The 24,172-nt window shown below is 39.6% G+C and overlaps 1 protein-coding gene across 1 annotated transcript in view; it reads left to right on the plus strand.

Moving 5' to 3' along the window:
* Window positions 1–24,172, plus strand: part of COL1A2 (collagen type I alpha 2 chain) — a 69,175-nt gene that overhangs the window by 13,895 nt on the left and 31,108 nt on the right. Inside the window, exons 7-26 of the mRNA XM_042476300.1 lie at window positions 2,862–2,906; window positions 4,449–4,502; window positions 5,045–5,098; window positions 5,565–5,618; window positions 7,229–7,282; window positions 8,456–8,509; window positions 9,797–9,841; window positions 10,212–10,265; window positions 10,365–10,409; window positions 13,341–13,394; window positions 15,052–15,150; window positions 15,270–15,314; window positions 15,424–15,522; window positions 17,027–17,080; window positions 17,197–17,304; window positions 19,733–19,786; window positions 19,926–20,024; window positions 20,388–20,441; window positions 21,691–21,789; window positions 24,114–24,167. Coding sequence (XP_042332234.1) covers window positions 2,862–2,906; window positions 4,449–4,502; window positions 5,045–5,098; window positions 5,565–5,618; window positions 7,229–7,282; window positions 8,456–8,509; window positions 9,797–9,841; window positions 10,212–10,265; window positions 10,365–10,409; window positions 13,341–13,394; window positions 15,052–15,150; window positions 15,270–15,314; window positions 15,424–15,522; window positions 17,027–17,080; window positions 17,197–17,304; window positions 19,733–19,786; window positions 19,926–20,024; window positions 20,388–20,441; window positions 21,691–21,789; window positions 24,114–24,167 — 1,278 coding nt within the window. The remainder of the gene's footprint in view (window positions 1–2,861; window positions 2,907–4,448; window positions 4,503–5,044; window positions 5,099–5,564; window positions 5,619–7,228; window positions 7,283–8,455; window positions 8,510–9,796; window positions 9,842–10,211; window positions 10,266–10,364; window positions 10,410–13,340; window positions 13,395–15,051; window positions 15,151–15,269; window positions 15,315–15,423; window positions 15,523–17,026; window positions 17,081–17,196; window positions 17,305–19,732; window positions 19,787–19,925; window positions 20,025–20,387; window positions 20,442–21,690; window positions 21,790–24,113; window positions 24,168–24,172) is intronic.

The raw sequence follows: 24,172 nt of genomic DNA on the forward strand, positions 1-24,172 counted from the left end.
TTTACAGTTAGGAAATGACCTTTGGGAAATGGTGTTTTCAAATCAGAAATATCAAAGCCAGCACAGCAAATTTACCAGGCTGAAATGTCGCTCCCCTCCTTTCATTACATGCTTGCATACAACCAATGGAGCATTAAGTAACTACATAATACCAGTTATCTTGTATAGTATTGGTGCAGGGTTTACACTGAGCAGAACTACGACTCATAATCATGCAGATTTTTTATAGGCCCAATGACTTAAACAAAAGTAAAAGTATACACAGTGTAAAAGTAATTTTTGTTGTTGTTAACTGCCACTGACAGTAATATGAAACTATCATGAAGTTAGACATATGTTATTGTTGGGTAACTATTGACAAAATTTTATGGATAACTTCATGTGCAGATACCATACACAAACACATTCTACACAATCCATTAACCTGGGCGTGAAAAACATATTTCCCTCCAGGTGCTGAACTACAGTTCCCATCATCTTTTGTCTTTGTGTTGGAGGGAGCTGGCTGATGGAAGTTTCAGCAGCATGACATCCGTTAGCTACTGTATTGTGAACCTCAGCTACCTTTACTCATGCTGTCCCACTGGTAGCAGTAGAGTAAGGAGTTGGAAGGATAGTAGGAAAAGTCTGCTTGCGTTGCTTTGGTGAAATCTTGGGACACAATTCACCAAACAGATGCTTTGATTCTGGCTCCATATAAATGGCAGGGGTTTACTTTGAGGATCCTCTTTGAAGGAAAGTTTCCCTTATCCTACTTTTCATGTTGAAAGTGTCTTCAGAAAAAGGAGACACCACCATCCCCAGCACAAATAGCTAAGGAGGATGTCAGGAACTGCTGTTCAGAGGAAAGGATGGGAAACTTCCCTTCCATGAAGCTCCTTAAGTTGTGTTAGGATGCCAGTCTGATTTTGAGTAATTTCCTGCTTCCCCAGCAGTCCCTGGAGGGCAGTGGTGGCCTGCCTCACCTTCCCCTCCTGCTGCCCTGTTCACCTACTGCCTTGGCTCCCTCCCCAGAGAGTGAGCTAGGCCGGTGACAAAAACACAAGGGGTGCACTCACCCCTCCATTGCCCTCACTGTTGACTCAGCTCTCTCCCAGAGGAGGGAACCAGGATAGCATCAGGCGTAGGACCCCACCAGATGTCACCCCTCCTCTTGGGTGTCACCTGGTGTGGTCTGCACCTCCCATACCTACCCCGTACCCACCCAGTGGCATTACTGACTCCATCCGTTCTATGACCTGAGCTTCCATATGACATATGGAGCTGACCTAATGACACACAACAAGAGGGTAGGTAGAAGAGCTTGGGAAAGCTTTTTGGACAGTAACTCCCAGAATTCCACTGACAGCAAGCTGTGGTAGGGAGAGGAGATAGCAAAAAATGAGTTGACGTTATGTTGGATGTTATAAATCAAAAATCACCAACTAGTAGAGAGACACAACTTTTGTTGGAGATGCAGGCTTATGCTTGTATAATTTTCCTGCGCTGACTTTGCTTGAATAAATCTATAGGGGAATGGTCATGGTGCATTTTCCCCTCTCTTCATCATCCATACTAGGGGACAACTTGTGGTTCTCCAGATGTTCTTTGATTGCATCTCCCACCAACTCTAGAAACTATAGTCCACCATAAGGGATGATGGGGCTTGTCTGACAACATCCATAAGGCCACAGATTGTCCAATACTAGTACTAAACTCTGGTAATGTGAGCAAGTGAGTAGCTGCAAAGTCAGAGAACTGAGCTGAAAATATAAAAACATCAAAACAGCTGTAGTGCCCAAATTAGTTAACACTCAGATTTAGCTGTATGATCACTGCAACCAATCATAACAACCAGTAAAAGCTCATTTTTATTTAAAGTTGTAAGTACAGACCTATTTAGGGCATCTGTTTAGTATAGGCCTATTTTGTATTCAGAAAGATAAAAAAACAATGTGAATGTGAAGCAGCCTGCCCCCAAAAGAAAAATAACCCATTTGGCTTTCTTTTTAAAACCTCAGATCCAGTTGCCAGAAAGTATGGTGTCGAAGCCTAGTTGCCTAAATCTAGACTAGATGCTTAAATCTTTTGAATCAAAAGCAACCCTATTTTGAATCAAAAGCAATATTTCATCATTTCACATGCTCCTGCATGGGAAACTGCAATGTATCATTTGTGTGATTCATCCACATACTGCTGATGTTCCTTAGAGGCTCTGCAGAGATGATGGAGGCAAAAATCACAGGATAAGGGAAGAGTTGATGTCTGTAGCTGCTTTTATTACTGACTACATAGCTCCACTGCCAAATGCTAGAACATAAGAACAGGTTCATCCTACCATGCTGGTCAGCAAAAGCTCCTGAAGTGAACAGAATGCCCTTGTTGCCAACCTGAATCTCCTAGTTTACTGGGGTGGACTGGTATCCATCTGCATAATATGGCCCAGCTGAGGTTCCACAGTTTGTGACATCAAAGCCTGAGAATCTTTAAAATGCAGTAAAGCAGTAATGTGTAATAAAAGCAACCAAAGAGATCTTTTTTTAAAAAAAAAAATTCCAACAAATCAAACTAAAATATAAATTCTAATTAATATATTTTGCAAACTAGAAGCTTTAAAACAAAGAAGCATGAGCTAATGTAAAAATTTAGTGGTGCATAATGGCCAATACTTTGCTTGCAGTAGTGAAAAGGCAATCCATGTAATGTTTGTTGTGATTCAAAACAACTGATTCATGACAACTGGAATTCTAATACTGCTGATGTTATGATTTGTTAATTTTATCTTATTATGACTGAGTAGTAAAATAAGTCATATTGAAAAACTGTTTTTCAATCCTACTTACAGTTTTAATAACTTGACCATTTTTGTATCTTTTTCCCAGGGTATAATGGGACCCAGAGGCCCACCTGGAGTAACCGGTCCCCCTGTAAGTATATTCATATCACAGGATCATGAATGCTTGTTGGTAGAGAGATCTGTTAAATTATTTGCTCCCAAACCTGGTTCCTCAGATGAACTACAACTAATGGAATCCTTGACCATTGACCAGCGGGTGAAGCAGATGGCCCTGTAGGAGCGGCCTCCAGCTGCTCCTGCCGGGATTGTGCCAAGATCGCAGCAACCACATGGCCCACTTCTAAAGCAGACCGCCGCTGTAGTCCCAAAATGGCTATCACCAGGAGCCAGATTATCACTGCTCCATTTTGGGCCAGCTTTTAGCCCCCTAGTGTGGCTTTGGCATGGCTTCTGGCCACTTTGGGGGCATGCATCATGTAAACACCACTCCCTTGTGCATTTCGGGTCCAGAAGTCTTGTGATTTCTGGAAGCTGGAAAGCCAACAATGTCTGAAGGCCCATGGTTTGGAACATTATTAATACATATGTGAAAAGCATTGGCTATAAGAAAACATTTTGCTTTTGCTAAATTCTAACAAGAGAAGCACACAAGTGAGATATCTTATACTAACTGCTGTTGCCACAAGCACCCTTTACAATATAATCATAAGTTTTACAGCTTCCAGCCATAGAGGGGAAGTGAATAATCTTTAGCTTTCCCCATCTGAACTGTCCTCTTCTCAATTTCTCCCTTAATATTCCTGCTAAGATGGTGTAAAGCACACAATGTATATGTCTTCCATCTCTCCATTTTCCTACTAGTCTTCTGTTTTGTTGTCTTCTTGTTTTGGCTAGCCATAGAAACTACTTTCAGAGGACACTCCTCTGTTTGAAAGCATCCTCTGTTTCAGAAGTTTGAACTTCAGCTCCCAGAGGGCCCAGCCATTATGATCAATGGTCAGGGATTCTGGGATCTGAAGTTCAGAACATCTAGAGGATCAAAGGTAGAGAACTGTTGCTCTGTTTGAAGAGGAAGCTAATTCAAGTCCCAATTAAAGATAAAGATAATGATAGGGAGAGCACAGATCTCAAAGCTGCCCATATACCAGGAGAGGCATGCAGGTCTCCTGATCATGACTTCCCCTGTCTGCTGAAATACATTTCATTATGACTTAAATTAGAGGCATCATATCTGAATTTGCATAAATTGTTATAAATTGTCATGGGCACCTTTTATACAAATGTGTGTTCTCTTTGCTCTCTTTTCTGATGATGTAGAAGTTGACTCCCTTGGTTTTAAGAACTCAACATCTGCATCACAGCCTAACATTCCAGGCTAGCCTACACCAACCTGTTGTCCTCCAGATTTGTTAAAATGCAGTTCTTAATCTTAAGTAGCCATAATACAGCTGGTGGGAGTAGTTCAAAATGTCTGGAGGGGAACTAGTTTGAGGAAATCTATTCCAGAGCTTCCAAAATGAAATCTTCTTGTTGCTAAGTAATTTGTATGGCTGGTTCCTTCAGATGAATTTGCCTGCATTTCCTACTTCTCTTCCTCAGGCACTCCTCTTACCAGTAGAGTATTTTTCATGCAATACTCAAAACTGAATGAAATGTCTCTTCTCCCTTCTAGGGCACTCCTGGCTACCAAGGACCTGCTGGTGAACCTGGTGAACCTGGTCAAACGGTAATTAAACCCATTTTTTTACTATGAGAATGACTGGAATTCTGTAATATCCACTTGCATGGAAGATATCTTTCAAAATTTAAGAATCTGGAGAATTCATTTGGGTCTGTTACTTGAGGCTGTTTGCAAAAGAACAGGGTGGAGGGTAGTGACAAATGCAGTGATGGATTAGATATCTGCTTGCTTCTACCAAAGCTGAAAAATTCTAAGGAACTTGAGGGCTAGATGTGATCTTGCTAGACAGGCAAGCCACAGTTTACATTTCTGTCACTCCCTTGCACTGATTTTTGTGTGAATAAAACTATTGAGGGAAATAAAATGGGTTTGTATGATCAATGTCAAGATCCTGTATTTTTATGAAAGCCAGAATCCATAAATAGTAACCTCCAAAGTTTGGAACAAATGCTAGAGTTTAATCAAGTCAATACTTCATGTATCACAGGAACCTCTTGATACCCATTGTTTGTTCTGAACTAATTACTACTATATTATTTATTTATTTATTTATTTATTGGTTTGTTTGTTTGTTTGTTTGCCATTAGGGCCCCCAGGGCGCACGTGGTCCACCTGGTCCTCCTGGAAAGGCTGGTGAAGATGTAAGTATTGTTTGATCTGGGTTCCTAGAATATTCTGGAGCCTTTTTCTCTTCCAAAGCATTGATTATCCTCACTACCTAACCTCCCATACCACCCCACAGAACCTTATGGGGATCTTACCCACTTTGGTCACCTAGCTTTGTGATTGTTTCTCCAACCCTTTGGATAAAATATTTTAAAAATGTAATCTACAATCCAGTAGCATTTTATTAGTAGTTGATTTGCCCAGTACTCTGTTTCCAAAGGAGAATTCTTATTGCATTTGCAAAATACAGAACGTGCACTGTAATCCTGCAGCAGCAGAAATGTCCTGTGAAGTCTTATTCTCAGTTTAGGATTGTGGCTTTAAAAATGTGACAGCTGTGCCTCTTGGGAAATGAACCCTATCGATAGCAATGTTAATATGCTTAATTCATTTGCTATTGAATAAAAATAGTAAATTTTATCTGCCTTAATGTTCTGATAGGGTCATCCCGGTAAACCCGGAAGACCTGGTGAGAGGGGTGTTTCTGGACCTCAGGTGAGTGTCTTTTCTTTTATAATCCATTAACACTGTTGTAAATTGCAGCTACTGCTACTGCTATTGGTACTATTACTTTTTTACACCATAACATTATATAATATTTTGCAATAGATACAATAGGTCTAAGAAACATGGCCTAAAAACCACTTCTGATTATTTCTTGCCTAAGAAAGCCCTATGAAATGCATGGGGTCACCATAAGTTGACAGACAACTTGAAGGCACGTATGCACACAACTTATAATATACTTAAATGTTATTCTGTAGTACATATGCCAATACACTACTCTTTAAGCATTCATAGCTGTTAATTTATTTATGGGGACCATTTTTATATATTTGTAATTGTTCCTTTCCAGTAGTTTAGGTATGAGTACACTGCTGCATATTTTGTCTGTGATTCTAGATGTTTCAAATATTAATGGTAGGGAGCAGCAGATAGAATCTCCCAATGAAGACAAGGAAGGGGTCATCACTCAAGCACAGAGCATATTGAAAAATATCCCAGGTTTAGACTTTGGTGGCACTAGGTGAAAGTGGGTGATGAAGAAAGCCTCCTTTCTTGATAAATTCTGGCAGCAGTACAAACTAAATATGATACTGCATAGGACCTCAGATTATGAGGGTCCCCTGAACAGAAAAAAGTCCCCCCCCCAAAAAAAATGAGCATGTTTTAGGGGCCTCCATCACTGACTACAAGTCAGAAGAGACCAAGAATGGGCAACTACAGCCCACCAGATATTTTTGGACTGTAACTCATTATCCCTCTTTCTTGTCTGTTCTGGCCAGGGCTAACTGGAGTTGCAATCCTGCTACCTCTGGTGAGCCTTGTGTTCCAGAGATCTGAAGAATACAGCACTGGAAAGATGGACAAATAGCCTGGTTCTGTATAAGTCAGGGAATTTCGTATAATTTATATTAATGTGTCATCCCTGTTGCCAACCAAAGGTACAGGTCGTGTAGGGAGCAATGAATGTGCTGCTGGGCTGGGTTATACCTTCCATTAGTCCAAGCCATTGCAGTCATTGCCCACATCTAGATAGAATTAGACTTGCAGAGGTCACTAAACTCATTTTCTTTGGAGTTAGTGCCATTTATTTTACTGGAGGGTACTTCTGTCCTGAGGAAGCAGAGCATCAGAGCCCTAGGAGACTTTTCATTTGCAAAGCTTAAGTCTCCTGTAGGACTTTGCTATGCAATTAATGGAAATATGTGCTTCATTGTTGTTAATAAAAAGAAAACAGGAGGAGAGGCATTTGTAATATGAATAAATATTCTGGCTGATAACAGATAACAAAGCATTTTCATGCCCAAGGCTTGCTTCAGTTGGGAGTTTACAATGCCAGCCTTAATTCTGTAATTAAGGTTTGGATTGTAAAGCCCCAGTTGAAGCAAGCCCTGTGCATGAAAATTCTCTGTTTAAAATCATGCCCCACAAAATACTGGTGTAGGGAGGACAGTTTATGGCATCAGTCTCCAAGCCATATGGTGTAGAATCCTCTGTCAGATCTATTGAGCCCATCTGCTTTGGCCAGCTATATATAAAAATGAACTCTTTTTACTTAAAAAAAAAAAACCCTAAGCCATCTCACTTGTTTTTTTTCAAAGGGTACTCGTGGCTTTCCTGGAACTCCTGGTCTGCCTGGCTTCAAAGGAATAAGGGTGAGCATTTCTTTGAGACAGGAATACAATTAAATATATGACTCTTAAGAAGCTGAATATGTCTGTGGTGGATATGTACTGATACATACACCACCTGGTATTTTGTACAATAGGTTGTCTTAGGGGGAAAAAACCAAAACTCACTTGACACACATGGTAATATAGACATGCTTTCACATGACATTCTCTGATACAATAGTTCCTATCATCCTTGAGATCTGATCACATTGGTCAGGACTTGTGAGAGCTGAAGAGGTTCCCCAGCACTACTTCAGGGAACAGGCATTTTCATAAACAACCACATATTGCTTCCCAGTGTCTACTCCCTCATTCTATGTGGAAATGTATAACTGACAAGCTCCTTTTGACAGGGATCTGACTCTATAATGTGATGTGCATATTTATGGTTGTATGACAGAAAGAAGTAAGCTACGAGACTATGAAATCATTTAGACTGATGAGAGCTCTAAGAGTTTTAGTTTAAAGCAGACTAGCATCAAGCCATGTGGCATGTCTGGGCAAGCCAACTAGATACCTTCCCACAGTACCAAAACCATTTCCTATTGTGCCAGCTGCATCCTTTATTAACACAGCGGTCATGTGGTGAATGTAGAATGATGTTGGTGCTAGGCTTCAACTAGCACTGTTCACTGGAGCGATAATGCCCGATGTATCCTTCCATGCTATGTGAATTGTTGCTCACTAGCACCCAAATTGCTACATTCAATTTCTGGACATTCTTAATTTTGCTTCAGTGTGGCGACCATTTTGCTGCAGGAGTTCCAATAGTGCAGATCACTTGGGAAGCTACTAGTTAGTGGTTAGTGGCAAGCTGTAAAAATGCAGCAGGGCACATTTCAGTCCCCTTCCATCTATATGCACTATTTTGCATCTCTGTCTTTTTTTTTTTTTAAGAGAAGCTGCCCTACATTTGAATTACATACACTATGTCTTTTTCTGTGACCTGACATATTCCTGACACTGTGACATATTGACACACACACACACACACACACACACACACACACACACACACCTATCTCTTTTAGCAAACCAACCAAACTCCACTCTTTCCCCAGCAGATATATAAGCATTTCTCTGTGCATAAATCTCTTCAAGTGAGGAGACCATATGGGAAGATTTTAACAATAAATATTTCTTTATTCATTATAGGGACACAATGGTTTGGATGGTCGGAAAGGAGAACCTGGTGCTCAGGGTATTAAGGTAAAAATTAATAATTTTACTGTAAGCAGCATATATGGTTTATTCTAGGAAGAACAGACACTTCATAACAGCACCATGATTTCCTAGCTGATGTGTGTTTCAAAATATCGCCTGGTACAAACACTGTCTAGGTTTCCTAAATCAGTGAAAGCCATGAATGATACATAATGAGGGTTCTGTTTTGAAAATTTGACCCAAACACATGGAATATAAACGTTTGCAGGTCCAAATCCTTGCATGGAAGCTGTATGTAGCAAGAGAAGCAGTCAGAATGTGTGGAATTTCTTTTTCTGAATCCTATACTTCATGTCAACAAATATTATTGCCATTTTGAAACTTTGTACCCTCCCAAAAGTCTAGTTACAACAGCTAAGGCGGTTTACAGACCGCCCCTTTGGGGCGGCCTGTACCCACTCCTTTCCCCGACGGATTGGGGCCTCAGCTGCCACAGTGGCAGCCCTGAGGCCCCAATCCGCCGCTTTTTCAGGCCGCAGTGGACAGGATGCCCAGTGCACCACCACTTCTCTATTGAGTATGAGCTGACCCTTGCAAGTTATGAGAAGGCAGAGTAGAAGGACCCACCTCTGATTTTGGTTGGTCAATAAAGGTATCACTGTTTGGTGGATTTTTATTGGATTTGCTATATGGCCAATACGACTACTAATATGCTTCTTTTTAAACATGTTTTTTAAAAAAAGAGAAAAGAAGAAGAAGAAGCATGCCACTCCATTTACCTATCCAAACCATTTTCAAACATTTCTAATACTTTTCTAATAGTCTTTGGTAATGTTTTTTTATTCAACATAATTATTCATTGTAGTAATATATCAAAATACTCTCAGTATCATCATCATCATAAAAATCCAATATAGGCATTAACTTTGTATCTTCCATTATTATTTCCACTTGAAATTGTACAGTTTGATCTAGAAATTATTTTATCAAAATCCTATCTGGACATTTCTCCTTTCTTGTTGACTGTTTAAACCAGTTTTTATTCTTTCTAAGGTTCTTCATTACATTCCCTTGCCCCTCTGTTTATACCTTGACAATTGGTGATGTACGTTGTACTAGTCTGAATAAACTCAGTGAGACTGCTTTGGGCAATATCCTTGTATAATAGCTGAATCGCTGCCCAAATATTGCTACATCCAACTACAGTAGTTGCCCTCAGTTAGCAAAGCATTTTGATCCCAATCCAAACAAGCACTTGTCTGATCCTTTCCTGAAAATCATACAGTGGAAGGACAAAATATATGCTGAACAGATAATATTTGCTATTTTCAGGGTGAATCTGGTGCCCCCGGTGAAAATGGAACCCCAGGACAACCTGTAAGTATTTTTCTCTTTGGAACCTGAATGAAAATAAACAGTTATTTTAAAGATTTGCTAGTTGCTACTAATCAGTAAAATAAAATACTTCTGTTTCATTCTTGGTGGCCTAATTTTGATCAGAAGGTGGCACATTTTGATCAGAATGGCACAGTTTTGATCAAAATCTGTACCTTATTGTTTTATAGGCTACAGTAATTCTTCACTCCTAATATACATTCCATTGAGTTCAACCTGGCATGTGTATGATTAAGCTTGCTCAGGGCTGCACATCATTGCAGAGTTTAAGAAGAGACAGAAGCTATGCTAATCACTCTTGTGTATGTATTCTGTTACATTGTGTAATAACTTGTGTCTACTTTACTTTCAGGGTGCTCGTGGTCTCCCTGGCGAAAGAGGAAGAGTTGGTGCTCCTGGCCCAGTTGTAAGTGATTGTTTAACTATACAATGTTTACATTTGCATTTTTAAAATTCTTTAATTGTATACCAGGAATTTGAAATTCTAATTTGGATTGTTTTTTAGGGTGCTCGTGGCAGTGATGGAAGCAATGGTCCCACTGGTCCCGCTGTAAGTCCAATTTTTATATTCTGTCCTTCATAGTCCTGCCCTGAATGGCACAAGTTAGCTTCCTTTGGTTTCTCTGCATCATCTGTTCTGCCTGCCTTTTTATGCGTTGCAAAGCAAAGAACCTTCAAAGGCAAACAACTTCCCAAATATATATCAAACTATTGCCAAAATTCAACAGGAACTATTCCTTGAGAATGTCCACAGACAGCTCATCTCATCTTTAGCAGGTTCATACTGAAATCCAAGGCTTTATATCAATATCCTGAGCACATGTGGCTCAAACTGCCACAATAAAATTACAGAGGCCACTGACATTATTAGCAGCCTGGTTGAGGAGAAACCCCAAGTCTGGATGAATTAACTCTTCTAGTTAAACTATCTGGAGGGTCCTTCCCCCGCATTATTTTTAATGCAAGTGGTGCAGGCCACTTAAACCACAAGGATCATTTTTTCAGATGACCCTAAATTTAGGGAACAAGCCAGCTGGTTCAACAACACAGTTGCAGGTCTTTCTGCTTTTCTCACTTCTATCCAGATGCCCCTCCCATTAGCAGCTAGGATGTCATCATCCCAAAGAAAAGATGGCAAGAAGAGTCAAATACGCCCCATAGGACAGGTGTTCACTGTTTCTGCTTAAATGCTGGTTTATCAAGAGGTTAGCATAGACAATGCTGTTGCTGTGTGACTTCAAGTAATTTCTGATTTATGGCAACCCTAAGGTGACACTATAGTATGGTTTTCTTGGCAGGATTTGTTCAAAGTGGGTTTACCTTTACCTTCCTCTGAGGAAGATTTGGACCCTGGTTTCCCAGTGTCCTAATCCAATGCTCAAATCACTATACTACACTATCTAGGCAGTGCTCCAGTCCTGACCAACTCAGGAATGACTAGACAGACCAACATCAACACCGCTGCACAAATGCAGACTTCATGACAACTGAGGCATGCTGTTTAACAATTTTTAAATAAAAGCAGTGGTCCTGATAACAGGGGATGGCTTCAAACATTCATTTCAGAATATTTAACTAAAACATAAAATATGAAAATGGGACCAATAGGCCCAGGAAAACCTTTGTTGCATATAAATACCCTTAGAGTGCAACATAGGTCTCAGGTGTCTGTAACACTCATTGCCATATAATGTTTGGCATGGCTCCAATGAGATAGGTTCACATTTATGTTAAAACTGACCATTGGCAATGTGTGTGGTCATTAAACAAGGCAACATAATACAGGCTATTGCAATTTTCTTAATAGATGTGAAAACCATGTATGAAATTTGGCTTGTGTGAAGCAGCCCTGAATTACAACTTATGGACATCCTCTTGTGCTTCCGTGACAGTAGACATTTGGCATTGTTTCCAAGAATGGGTTCTAGGGATGAAGGTGATTACCTTATATTCTCTGATGCACTCTTTTTACCCTTTACCACACCATTTCCAAGCCTAAGGCCCTGTTCATTCATTATCTTTCTCTCTTGATTCCTATAATAAAGTAATCCCATATGTTTGATTGCCTTATGCTGATACCACAAACAATGAGGATGCTTCCCAGTCTTCCCTAGCCCCCATTCAGACTGTTGCCCACATGTTCTACTAGACTTTCTATGGACATGTGGTTGAAAACCTTACTCTGATCCAACAGGGCTCTTCTCACAGCTACTGAAAAGTGGTCACCTATACTGTTTATTATATCTATATTTGTGGAGCTCAAAGTAGAAACACAGGTAGTGTTCCATCATTTCAGAATAATTGTTCCAAACCATTATGTGATCTAATCATCCCATCTTTTATACAGATCCCTTAATTTCAGATCCTTAGGTGTGTTCCCCCTCCAGCCCATTTAACTCTACTTGTAGTTTCCAAAGTGCCCCAGGGAATTTACATGACGGCTTCAACATATGGACCATATGTTGTCTACACACTCACTTAAATTGCTTTGTCCTAAAACACATTGTCCTAAAATATGCACAGTAGTGGAGCCTTCTAGGAAATTACCCTGTGTTAAAAGATTGATTTCTGCCAGTCAAGCTCTTAATGTATTGCATGGTTTTGCCTTCTTTCTGGACCTGAAAAAGATAGGAATGGTTGTCAGTACCTGTCAGGTAGCAATAAATGGCTTTTGAATTGTGCTGAGCTTAGTGGCTTATTCATCATATCAGCCTACCTTTTGGGCAGAGCATGAAACATCCAGCATACAGAAGTTATAAGAAAGGTGTTTGTGTCATAGCTGTATAGTAAGAATTGGATCTTAACCTGCAGACATTGGGACTACAATGCAAAGATGCATAAAAGATCCAGACCCATGAGTTACAACCATCCACAAGTGTTTCTGGGGGTGGGATATGTGTGCATATGGAAATAAACACATTTCTGCATGTGATAAAGGTTTAAATGGAGAAGATTAAATTATCTTTCTACTGAGCTGTAGAGACTGGGAGTCTTGGAGACTACAAAAAGAGTTGCCAAGAGCAGGCACATCTACTGAAATGCTCCAGTAGACTTGTCTAAGGATCTTAGAGATTTAAATTTTCTCTTTTTAAGTTCCTTTAAAAAAAAACTTAGGCTGCATGGTTAACATATAAAACAATGCAGCAACAAAGGCTTCTCTCTTGTGCGATCAACCAAATCTCAGCAGTAATATAGTCTTTCCATTTGACCCCTATCATCAATCAGGTGTTTTTCCATCTAGGAATAGTATGAGAATACATTTTTCCTCTTTAGATGTATGGATATCATGTCCTTCATTCCCATTTTCATTGCTTGTAAACAATGGAATTGATCATCTCAGCCTCCTAGAAGCTACATTAACCATATTACAGTGGTAGATTCAAGTATACATTGTCTGTTTCTTCTGTTTATTTCAGCAGTGTACCTTAATTTGCAGCTCTCTAAGGATTTTTTTTCTTTCCTTTTTTTCCTTCCAACAAAGGGTCCCATTGGTGCTGCTGGACCTCCAGGATTCCCAGGTGCTCCTGGAGCCAAGGTATGTATATGTTTACTAGCACAGCAGAAACCTGGAAGATACTTTCTAGCACAAATATTCAAAGATATTCCGTAATATTTTAAGAAAAGCAGTGTTAGATCTGTGCTCTTTTAAGAACATAGTTTCCCCCCTCCTACAAACATATGGTATCATGCTTTGAGGAGGAACTATGTCTTACATGCTTTGGAAGGAAAATGCTGAGACAAGAGTATCACCAAGCTAAATGACATGGTGAAAAATGTCAGAGGCTGCTATGCTAGCAACACTGCAAAATTAATGCAGTTCTGACACCACTTTTAACTGTCATGGTTGTATCCTATGATGGAATTTGTAATTTGTTGTGGCACCATAGCTCTGACAGAGAAGGCTAAATATCTTACAAAAGTACAAATCCCAGAATTCCATGGCATTGAGTCATAGCAGTTCAAGCAGTGTCAAATTGCATTAATTCTGCAGCCTGTAGATGCAGCCTGAATTGCAGCGTGGGTTGCTGTCTTGGAAGGTGGTACTAGCCTGAATGGACTACTGGACTGAAAGCATTTTTAATTGAAATCCTGACAAAATGGAAGTCTTTTTAAACATCTAGTTGCCAACTAATTTTTATTGTTGGTGGCCTGGTGTCTGTTTCTTTATGGCCTCTTCCCATTCCATACTGACATTATGTGTCTTTGAAAAAGCCCATAATATATGTCTTTGTCTTGGATTATTTATTGTACATTTATTATTTATAGCCCACCTTTCTCTCAGGACAGTTCCTTCTCATGCAAATATCTTTTTATCTCATCTCCAAATGTCTTTTTACCTCGTCTCCATTTTTAAAATGATTATTTTACTCATGGACAATTGTGCATAGTTTTGTTTTCCTTAAACATGTTGAATCAAAAATTGAAAAGCCAATTGCAATTACAATATACCTGGGCTTGTTCCACTCTATGTCTTGTGTGTGTGTGTGTGTGTGTGTGTGTGCGTGCATGCGCACGCACACACACACGGTATATATATTACCTTGTTGAGTTATAGTCCCTTCACCACCTTTGGACAAAGGCTGAAGAATGGACAGGGTATAGATAACTCTTCTTCACTTAGAATAGATTCACAGAATTATTTATGCCCCAGTATAACAAAGGAATAAGCATGCCATGTGAAGAAAATACAGAGAAAAGTATTTGTTGTTGTTGTGATTGAGTTTGTTGTGATGATTATTATGATTTTTCCTCCTCAAGTTACTTGAGATTTTAATAGGCTGGCAAAATAAGGCAGTAATGTGTGTGGGCCAGATTTGAGAGGTAGATGACTTTTTCATCTGGAAGACACATGTCCTTGGCATTAGATCCTTTTATGTTAATGTCTTCCTTTATGTGGATGTTGTATCATACAGACTGCATTTCCAGTCTGCAGAGCATCACATGATCGAAGCTCAAATGGAAGGAAGGATATTTAAAAATACATGTTGGGATAGATGTATCTCACACAAGCCTATTTTGCTGAATTACCTCCTGCAATTTGACCATACTCCTTACACATGTCCGTTATGCTAGCTGATATATACATGTGTTATTCTTTAAAGACTAATTAGAGTGGCATATTTATGCTGAAACAGACAATATCACCTGGTTCTTGAAGATTTATAGATGCCCAATATCTCTTTCTCAAACAGGGTGAAATAGGTTCTGCTGGTGCAACTGGCCCAAGTGGTCCTGCTGGTCCTCGTGGTGAGGCTGGACTTCCTGGTGCTTCCGGTCCTGTTGGTCCTCCAGTAAGTCAAATTTAATCCCTGCCATTGCTAAATAAAGTCTCCTTGGCCAGAGGACATGGGAGGTCAATCACTGATGTTTGTTGCTTTGTAAATTATGGTTTCTTTGCTTGTCTTTTTAGGGTAACCCTGGTACCAATGGTATTAATGGTGCTAAAGGTGCAGCTGTAAGTATCCACAGGTTAAATTTAATTCATTTCATAAGCATTGCATCTGTTGGGTTTAGTGATGCATCTGTTGGTTGTAATACATCTACTTTCTTTCCCTTTTGGACAGGGTCTTCCTGGTGTTGCTGGTGCTCCTGGCCTGCCAGGTCCTCGTGGTATCCCTGGACCCTCTGGACCTGCTGGAGCTTCTGGTGCTAGAGGACTTACTGTAAGTGATATTGTCTAAAATATGTCTCTCCTTTTGTAACTATTGATTCCACAAATGCAGTTTTAACAGTGTGGTTTTTATTTTGCTTTTCTAGTTCTCCTCTTACAAAATAACATAGAAGCTTCTGGCTTAAAAGATTTGCCATAGCATTGGGACATTCTTGTCACATTCTTCAACTCTAGCAATGAACAATGAAGCAAACCTATTAGGGATTTTCTGTTTCCTAATGTAAATACGGAAGCTGGATGGCCATCTATCGGGGATGCTGTGATCTGGATTTCCTGCATGGCAGGGGGTTGGACTGGATGGCCCTTGCGCTCTCTTCCAGCTCTATGATTCTGTATCTTTAGTCAATTAAATCTTAATGTCTAAATGCAAACTTTCACTTTTACTAGTTCTTTTTATTTTATTCCACACTTGTCTTAATTGTTCAAAAGCATTCTTAAATGCAGAGATAGAGACCTGTAGCCTCCAGATCTTAGGCCCGGTACAGACGGACCGGAAAGCACGCCCTTGTCAGGTGCTAGGGTTGCCTCGGGGTGGTGCAGCCATACGCCCCTCAACCCTAGCACGTGACGAGGGCATCACAATGGTGGCACCCTGTATATATGGGCACCGCAATTGTTATGAAAGTGCCGCACGGCGCTTGTATAACCAGTGCACCACAGTGTGCCATTGGCACACTTGTTACACCGGGGGGGGGAGGTGCCGGTAGGCTTCCCTTTTTGAGAGGTCTGTACTGGGCCTCAGACTCCAACTCCCATCAGCCCTAACCAGTGCAGCTAGTGGTTAAGGATAGCGAGAGCTGCGATTCAACAAAATCTGTGAGCCTGCATGTTCCTCATCACTGCTTTAAAGATATATTTATTTATCAGGAATCCAGTAAAATAGACAAGTTTGACAATATTTATTTTGTATTTGGGAACATATATATTTAATGTAATCATGGCTAAAGTTGGGTTGCCAGATTGAAAAACAGAGAGGGTTCCTGTACCTTTAATAGACAACTATGAAACTAGGAATCAGGTCTGGACTAAGAACTTCCCAGTTCATAACTTGTTATGCTACTGTGGCTCTCTTATTTCACCTTCTGTTTTCTTTCCCCTCCTCACCCCACTACTAAATATATAATCCAGGCCATAACTGAGGCCAGTGCTCAAATTATAAAGGCAGAGTGGGTCATATTAATGTTTCTTCCAGATCTTTTAGCTACTGATTTTAGAAACACTACTGGGTGTGTGTGTGATAAAATTTGGGAGAGAAGGTCAAGGAGTGGGTTATGTAGATTTCATTAAAGGATTCCCTACCACCACCACCCCATATAATTTAAGCACTGGTCCAAGTTAGGAAGATTTCTGAATGACAGAGTATTTGAGCATGGCTGTCTCCTGTTGTTATTCCTTCTTACTTGGTGAACGTGTATCTCAGAAGCTAAAAAGAAAAAAAAAATCAAGTTTGTTTTAGTATACTCACCGCTGGGATCTTTTGTTCTGTTTTCCTCTAGGGTGAACCTGGCCCTGCTGGATCCAAGGGTGAAACTGGTAACAAGGGTGAGCCTGTAAGTACTGTAAAATATTATAAAGCAATACAGGATATATATTTTGCTTTGTTTTTTCCGCAGTACAGCCTGTTACTCAAAATGGTGACTCTACTGGTATTTTTATAACAAAACAGGGTTCTTCTGGCCCAGCTGGTCCTTCTGGTCCAAGTGGTGAAGAAGGCAAGAGAGGTTCCACTGGTGAGCCTGGATCTTCTGGTCCCCCTGGATCTGCAGGTTTAAGAGTAAGTCCTGTGCATGCTGCAAAAATAACACAGTGGAAAATATCAGGGAGAGACCTGAATACAAAGATTCTATGTGGAAGATTTCAGATTCATTCTCTTGGCACGTCCATTTAAATGGATCAAGGGGCATTTGTTGGGAATGACTTCTGTCCAAGACTCTAGAGTACTGCTGGCTGCCAGATTAGAATTATTTTATTTTATCTGTGCCTGAATGGGCTTTCTAGTCTGTACCAGAAAATAAACATGGTGGACTGTGGTAGTTCTTGATGGAAGGACTTCATGCTTGATACATATTGTTCCATGTGCATCCCAAATATTATATCCCAAGTAAGTGTGGAGAGAAACCTGACATGACATGAGTGACGACCACTAGGTATGGTAGCTCATACTACACTAAGCAGACCACTGGACTTGCTTTGACTTCAGATGAGCCAGTTCACATCATCTCAGCTAAATATGCCCTGAAGAGCAATCAGATAAATTATATTGTTCTATAGAATCATGGGTTGCCAAAACATAATTTTTCAAATTAAAAATTACATCAATAATAAGAATAAGACTAGGTGACATCAATGCTCATTTTTAAAAAAATAATTAAAAGTTAGTTGGCATATTAGTAAATGAAAAGGATCCTGAATAGCAAGATAATGCTTCTGTCTTAGGACATACTTAATTCAAGTCATTTAGAAAAAAATGGATGTTCACTGAAGTTTTGTGTAGGCTTAGAGTCTGGTGCATTGTTTTTCACCTTAGCTTGCATGGAAAACATTTGGTTTCTGCACTGCTGATAGTCACAAGTGAAATGACCTAAAATGGAACAAAATAGGAAAGTCATGGCACAGTATGCTACAGTGTTTACACTTAATTTTTATGACAATGAGATTTTATTCACTTTTTTTTATCAGTTGGATCAATTCTGTCTGTGACTTCTATGTCTGTGTAGCTGTGGAAACCTCCTGTGTTCTACCAGTCTTTGACTGTGAAAAATTTGCACGCAGAGTGCATTCAAACATTATTTTTCCAAGTTATATCTGGATTCAGAGATAATCCACAGGAATGCTCTTGTTAGGGAGAAATGTAATAACTGGCCCTGTCTTGTATGATATCATTGAAACAGGCCATCTTTTTTCATCCCATGGATACAGATCTTAGATTACAACATTTTCTAAAAGCTGTGACTGCCTTACGAGCTAAATTATGACTCAGATATGGTGCTGCATTGCCCAAGGAGTGATACTATGGACTTTTAAATCCCAATTAGAATAGATCTATTGAGTCAAAAGAAATTATATATACAGTGGGTCCTTGTTATCTGCTGCAGTTTGGTTCCAGGACCTCTGTGGATAACAAAAGCTGTGGATGCTCAAGTTCCATTAAATACACAGCAAAACAGTGTCCCTTATATAAAAAGGAAAATCAAGATTTGCTATTTGGAATGTATAGTTTTTTTAAAAAACATTTTCAAGCTGTAGGTGCTTGAATCCGTGGATAAAAAATCCATGGATAAAGAAGGCCAACTGTATAGTTATTGATTTAGCAAGTCGTTGATTTAGTTGGTCTACTCTAATTGGAACTAACAATTGTAGTCATGCTAAAAAAATGACAAGATTTATGGTGGTGTTATAGGAAGGCAGCATCTTATTAACCACAGGATTGCTCCATATTGTTTCTCATCTGATCTGCTGGATCTTTTTCCATCTGCCACTAAAATCAACAAATGTCAAGATTTAGATATAAAGTGGCTCAGGATTGAGGGCCTGTTCTGGTGGTCTTATGATTCAGGCCCAATCGAATCACTCCTGATCAAGTTAGGTGTGAGGGATGCTTTTGCCTGCCTCAGCTTCTGTTGGTTCCCAGAGCTAATAGGGACACAGGACTAGCATTAGCATAAGGGATCGAGCTATGGCTGACTACATGCTGAATATTGCAGCCATATTGAAACTATGCCTGCCATTTCATGAGCATCTTCCTGTTCTGTTAGATCAGTGATTCCCAAACTTTGGTCCCCCGGGTGTTTTGTACTTCAGTTCCCAGAAGCCTCAGCCATCCTGGCTAATGGGCTGTGATTCTAGGAACTGGAGTGCAAAATACCTGGAGGATCAGAGTTTGGGAACCACTGCACTAAATTGTGCTCTGCAGCATTCAGTAAAGTCCACAGCCAACCACCTGGAGAAACCTGAACTTCTCATCTATCTCCCAGATATCTAAGGGTATGTGAATTCAAATAAGGTTATAAAATAAAGGGGGAAGATCAGGTTTCATGTCTTCCTCCAGGGCCTTCACAGAATGAAAGTACATTCACTGTGTGGCCCATCAGAAAATTCCGGGCATTCCTTTGTAAATCTTCATCACAAGCTTTGTCTTTTTGCCTTCTGGCGGAAACTTATTCCCATTTCTGACAAGACATTTGTCTTCTTTTTCTTCATAGGGTGTTCCTGGATCTCGTGGTCTCCCTGGATCTGATGGCAGAGCTGGTGCCATAGTAAGCTGCCTTCTGCTATTTTGTTTTCAATCCTAAGAACAACTAGCAGACTTTTTTTTCAACTGACAAGCCAGATTAATGTTGATTTTATTTCATCTGTTGTGCCCTCTAATTTGATCATAATTTGCTTGCTCTGTAGGGCCCTGCTGGCAACCGTGGTGCTACTGGACCTGCAGGTGCTAAAGGTCCAAATGGTGATGCAGGTCGCCCTGGTGAACCAGGTCTCATGGGTGCCAGAGTAAGTATGGATGATGGTGGTGGTGAGGATGATAATATCACTTTATATAAAGGAGTACAATCCAAATAAATTCATGGATTTGCTTACTTTAAAAAACATATACATTTAAGCTGCAATCCTATACTTTTTTTACTGAGATTAACTCTCACTGAACCCAGTTGGATTTATCTCTTTAAAATATCCCACTCATTACTTATAGGGAGATTAGATAGATAGATAGATAGATAGATAGATAGATAGATAGATAGATAGATATCTCACCACACCATTTTAGTATTTTTGTGCATGCAGAGTGGGGGAGGATACATTTAAATTTCAAATAAACCAAAAGACCATATCAGTGTAAATTTCTGTGCCTTTTAGGGTCTCCCTGGTCAGTCTGGAAGCCCTGGCCCTGCTGGCAAAGAAGGACCTGTTGTAAGTATGCCCACTTTATTCTGGGGGTGGTGGGGATGGAAAACCTTTTAAAAACACGTATCTTCTACATACCTACATAAGTAATTTCAACAGAAGTTTTCCCATATTATGTTATTTGACACTTGCATTCTTTTTATCCTATGCCATCCAATTGTCCCAATTGAGCAGGGACATATCTGATTAATCCTCTGTCTCCCACTTGATCCTTGGCTTACTTGAATTGCTGCAAACTGAGTGCAAAACTAGTTTGCAGTGGTTAACTCAGCAGCAGAGAGAGGAGAAGAGAACATAATTTTGCCCTACCCAACAGGCTCATGCAAAAGCTAACTGCTAAATCTTCTGCAAATGTTTGTGTTTTTCCTAATTTATAATTTTTGCCATCTTGATCACACACTGATGTTGCTTGGTTGCCTGGTTATATGTGTCCCAGTTTCCTCTGTGAAATATTGGAGAGTATGTTATCCAGACAGCACCTGCACAAGCCAAGTTAGATAGATGAAGAGATGCTGATTTGCTCAAGGACTGATGCTGAACTCAGAGCTTTGGACCTGTGTCTTTTTTCATGTTGTGACCCAGCTCTATAGGCAGTATATTATTAAGGGCCTCAGATGAAAACATTGTCAGCTAATGATATATTTTTTCCTCTGTTGAACACTGACTTCTTATTCAGGCTCCAAAGAGGTGTTAGTTTATCAACAACTTTGTGAATATGGTTCTGTATAGCTCTCTGCTAGGTCTTCTTAAGTTATTAATTGATTTTAAAATGTTATTGTGAAAGTTTTTAAATTGACTCTCTCTGGGACTTGGGTCCTACTCTGGGAGAAAGGCAGCATATAGAATAAATAAATACGTAAGATAACCCAGTTCTTCAGCAGAATTTTTCTCTAAATCAGTTGTGGGGGAATCTGGAGGACAGGCTGCAGGTACAGCTGTTGTGTGAATATGACACAATTATTAAAGAATAGCCTATAACACAATAAAGAATAGCCTATAACACAATAAAGCTGATCAGTACTGAGGGGAAATTCTAGTTATACATACTGCTGTTGTTAAAAGTTAGATCCCAATATCACATGCATGTGATGGATTCCTTTTCTTGATTTCCATCGCCTTTGGCATGATAGTGAAGTACTGTACTGACAATAGTGAAGTACTGATGTAAAAGAAAGGAAGCATAATTTAGATGTGTCTTCTGGTTGTAAAAGAAATAACAATTGAAAGTGAAGCTGCACTGTTTTTTGTCTCCTAGGGTCTGCCTGGTCCTGATGGTCGACCTGGCCCAACTGGCCCAGCTGGTCCAAGAGGTGAACCTGGCAACATTGGATTCCCAGGACCAAAAGGTCCCAATGTAAGTGCACTGGCGCTATGAGGTGTCACCTTATGTGGCTACGGTATGGCTACTCAGAGAGTTGGTGTAGCACCAGTGTTCACATCAACATGTTTAGTTCTTTTTGTATCACAGCAAACAGCACCAGTGACATCCCATAATGTTAGTATAATGTCACCAGCCCATGATGTTGCCTTGCAGTTTGCTTTGCCTTGTTCAGTACCATTTTGACAACAATAAGCAGCATCAGAATTTAGCTGTCAGTTCCATGCTCATGATCATCTGCTATCTTCTTTTCCTTTATATTACATTCTTATCCCATGCTCCAATCTAAAATAACACTTAAAATTTAAAACAACAAAACCATTAAAACCACAATAAATACGTCCATCCTAAAAGCAGCAAGAGTAGGGAATTTTCAGGATTATATTCTGCAATATATGAGTTTTACACAGACTTTACTTAATCCAAAGAATACTGATGCAACATTTTTGATACGTTCAGAAATCATTGTTCAGGTGTACTTGAGAAATTCATTTTAATTTTCAGTGCAGCATCTCCCTCAACAGAACTTGGCTTACAACTCCTAGAATTCCACAGCCAACATGGTCAGTGCTGTCTGGAAGGTTCTGGTTTACAGTCCACATAATAATAATAATAATAATAATAATAATAATAATAATAATAATAATATTTATATCCTGCCTCTCTACAAAATGCAATCGAGGAATTTTCTAACATTCTGCCCAGCTGGTCATTTTATTGCAAACTTTTAAAAAATGGAAAGTCTTTCCAGAAGTAGTTTAACAACACATAGGCAGTGGGAGCGAAGGTGCTACACCAAATCCCAGGATTGTGCACAATCTTAGGACCATAAAGTGTCCAGTGACTTTAAGGGGTAAATTACCCAGTCTAATGGTATACAGTGGACTCTTGTTATATGCTGGGGTTTGGCTCCAAGATCTCCCGTGTATAACAAAATCCGTGTATGTTCAAGTCCCATTAAATATAAAGACATAGCAAAATCGTGTCCCTTATAAAAAATGGAAAATCAAGGTTTGATATTTTCAAACCGTGGATGCTTGAATCCGTGTATAAAAAATCCGTGTATAAGAAGGGCTGACTGTATCTTCTTTTGTACTGTACCACTTCAGATTGTGAGTGGGCAATCTCATGTTTAAATGTTCCTTTATCAAAAATGTCCGCACTATCTAAAGCTAGCATGCAAGAGAAAAAGATTCATGTGTAGCTTTCTATTGGCTACGTTAGATTTACTTGCTTAAAGAGATTGTTGGCAGGTTTTTAACACAGGGGAAGATTCAGGCATATAATCTCCCATTACTTTTTTTTAAAAAGTATTCATATTTTATTACATTTTTTCATAATTAAAACATAAAAAATACAGTAGTACTGTAATACCAATTACAAACTAGAACAGTACATATTGACAAAGATCTTCACACATCAGCTTGCACCATATAATCTCCCATTACTAGTATGAAGCAGTATAGAGAAAGTTTTGAAAATGTAGTTTGGAACTAAAACCACTGGAGTTGGAGGCATTCATATTTTAATTCTGTACATTTATTCCTTGAGTTTGGTCCTTTAAGTGTGTTTGTTAGGCCATAGAAGAAAAAGGATTCAAGTGTAAGTAAACATACTAAGTCAGTGAAATGGAGAGGTGGGGCTCTCCAGATGTTTTGGGACTGTTACTCCCATAATCCCTCACTATTGAGTTTGCTAGCTAGGACTAACTCGAGTTGTAAGACAAAAATGTCTGGAGAGTCACAATTTCCACCCCTGGATTAATGCATTCACAGAATTATCTAAATGATAATATAAATGTTTCCAGACTATTAAATGAAGGCCACAATGGTATAGGCTGCCCAGAGGTGCTATTGGTATTGACATCTCTGACATTTTGGAGGCAAAGAGCAGCAATGATTTCAAGAGAGGGCTAGAAGCATGATGGTTTGTTGTGAGTGGATAAGTGAACAGGTTGTAACCATACAAGCAGTAGGAAGAACAGCTGATCTTGGAGGGGGTCACATTTATGGTGTTTTGTCAGGGGAGCATGGACCTTGGCAGTTTTCCAAGCCTAAACTTGAAAATGTTGTATTTTTATACTACACCTGTTAGGAACCAAAAAAAAGTAACTCTTCTACACTCTGGTCCAACCATACCAATCTCTGAAGCTACAGCCCTGAACTGAGAGTGTTATGAAAAGTCTTTGGAAATACATCAGCCAAAGTAAAATGATCTAGGTATAGCTATGGTTCATTCTAATCTGTGTCTTATTTTAAATGTCTTTCTTTTTTCTTTTCTTTTCTTTTTTTTAACCACAGGGTGAGCCTGGCAAACCTGGTGACAGAGGCAATGCTGGCGTTCCTGGCAATCGGGTATG

Source organism: Sceloporus undulatus, chromosome 6 (genome assembly GCF_019175285.1).
Source record: "Sceloporus undulatus isolate JIND9_A2432 ecotype Alabama chromosome 6, SceUnd_v1.1, whole genome shotgun sequence".
In the NCBI taxonomy this organism is placed as follows: domain Eukaryota; kingdom Metazoa; phylum Chordata; class Lepidosauria; order Squamata; family Phrynosomatidae; genus Sceloporus; species Sceloporus undulatus.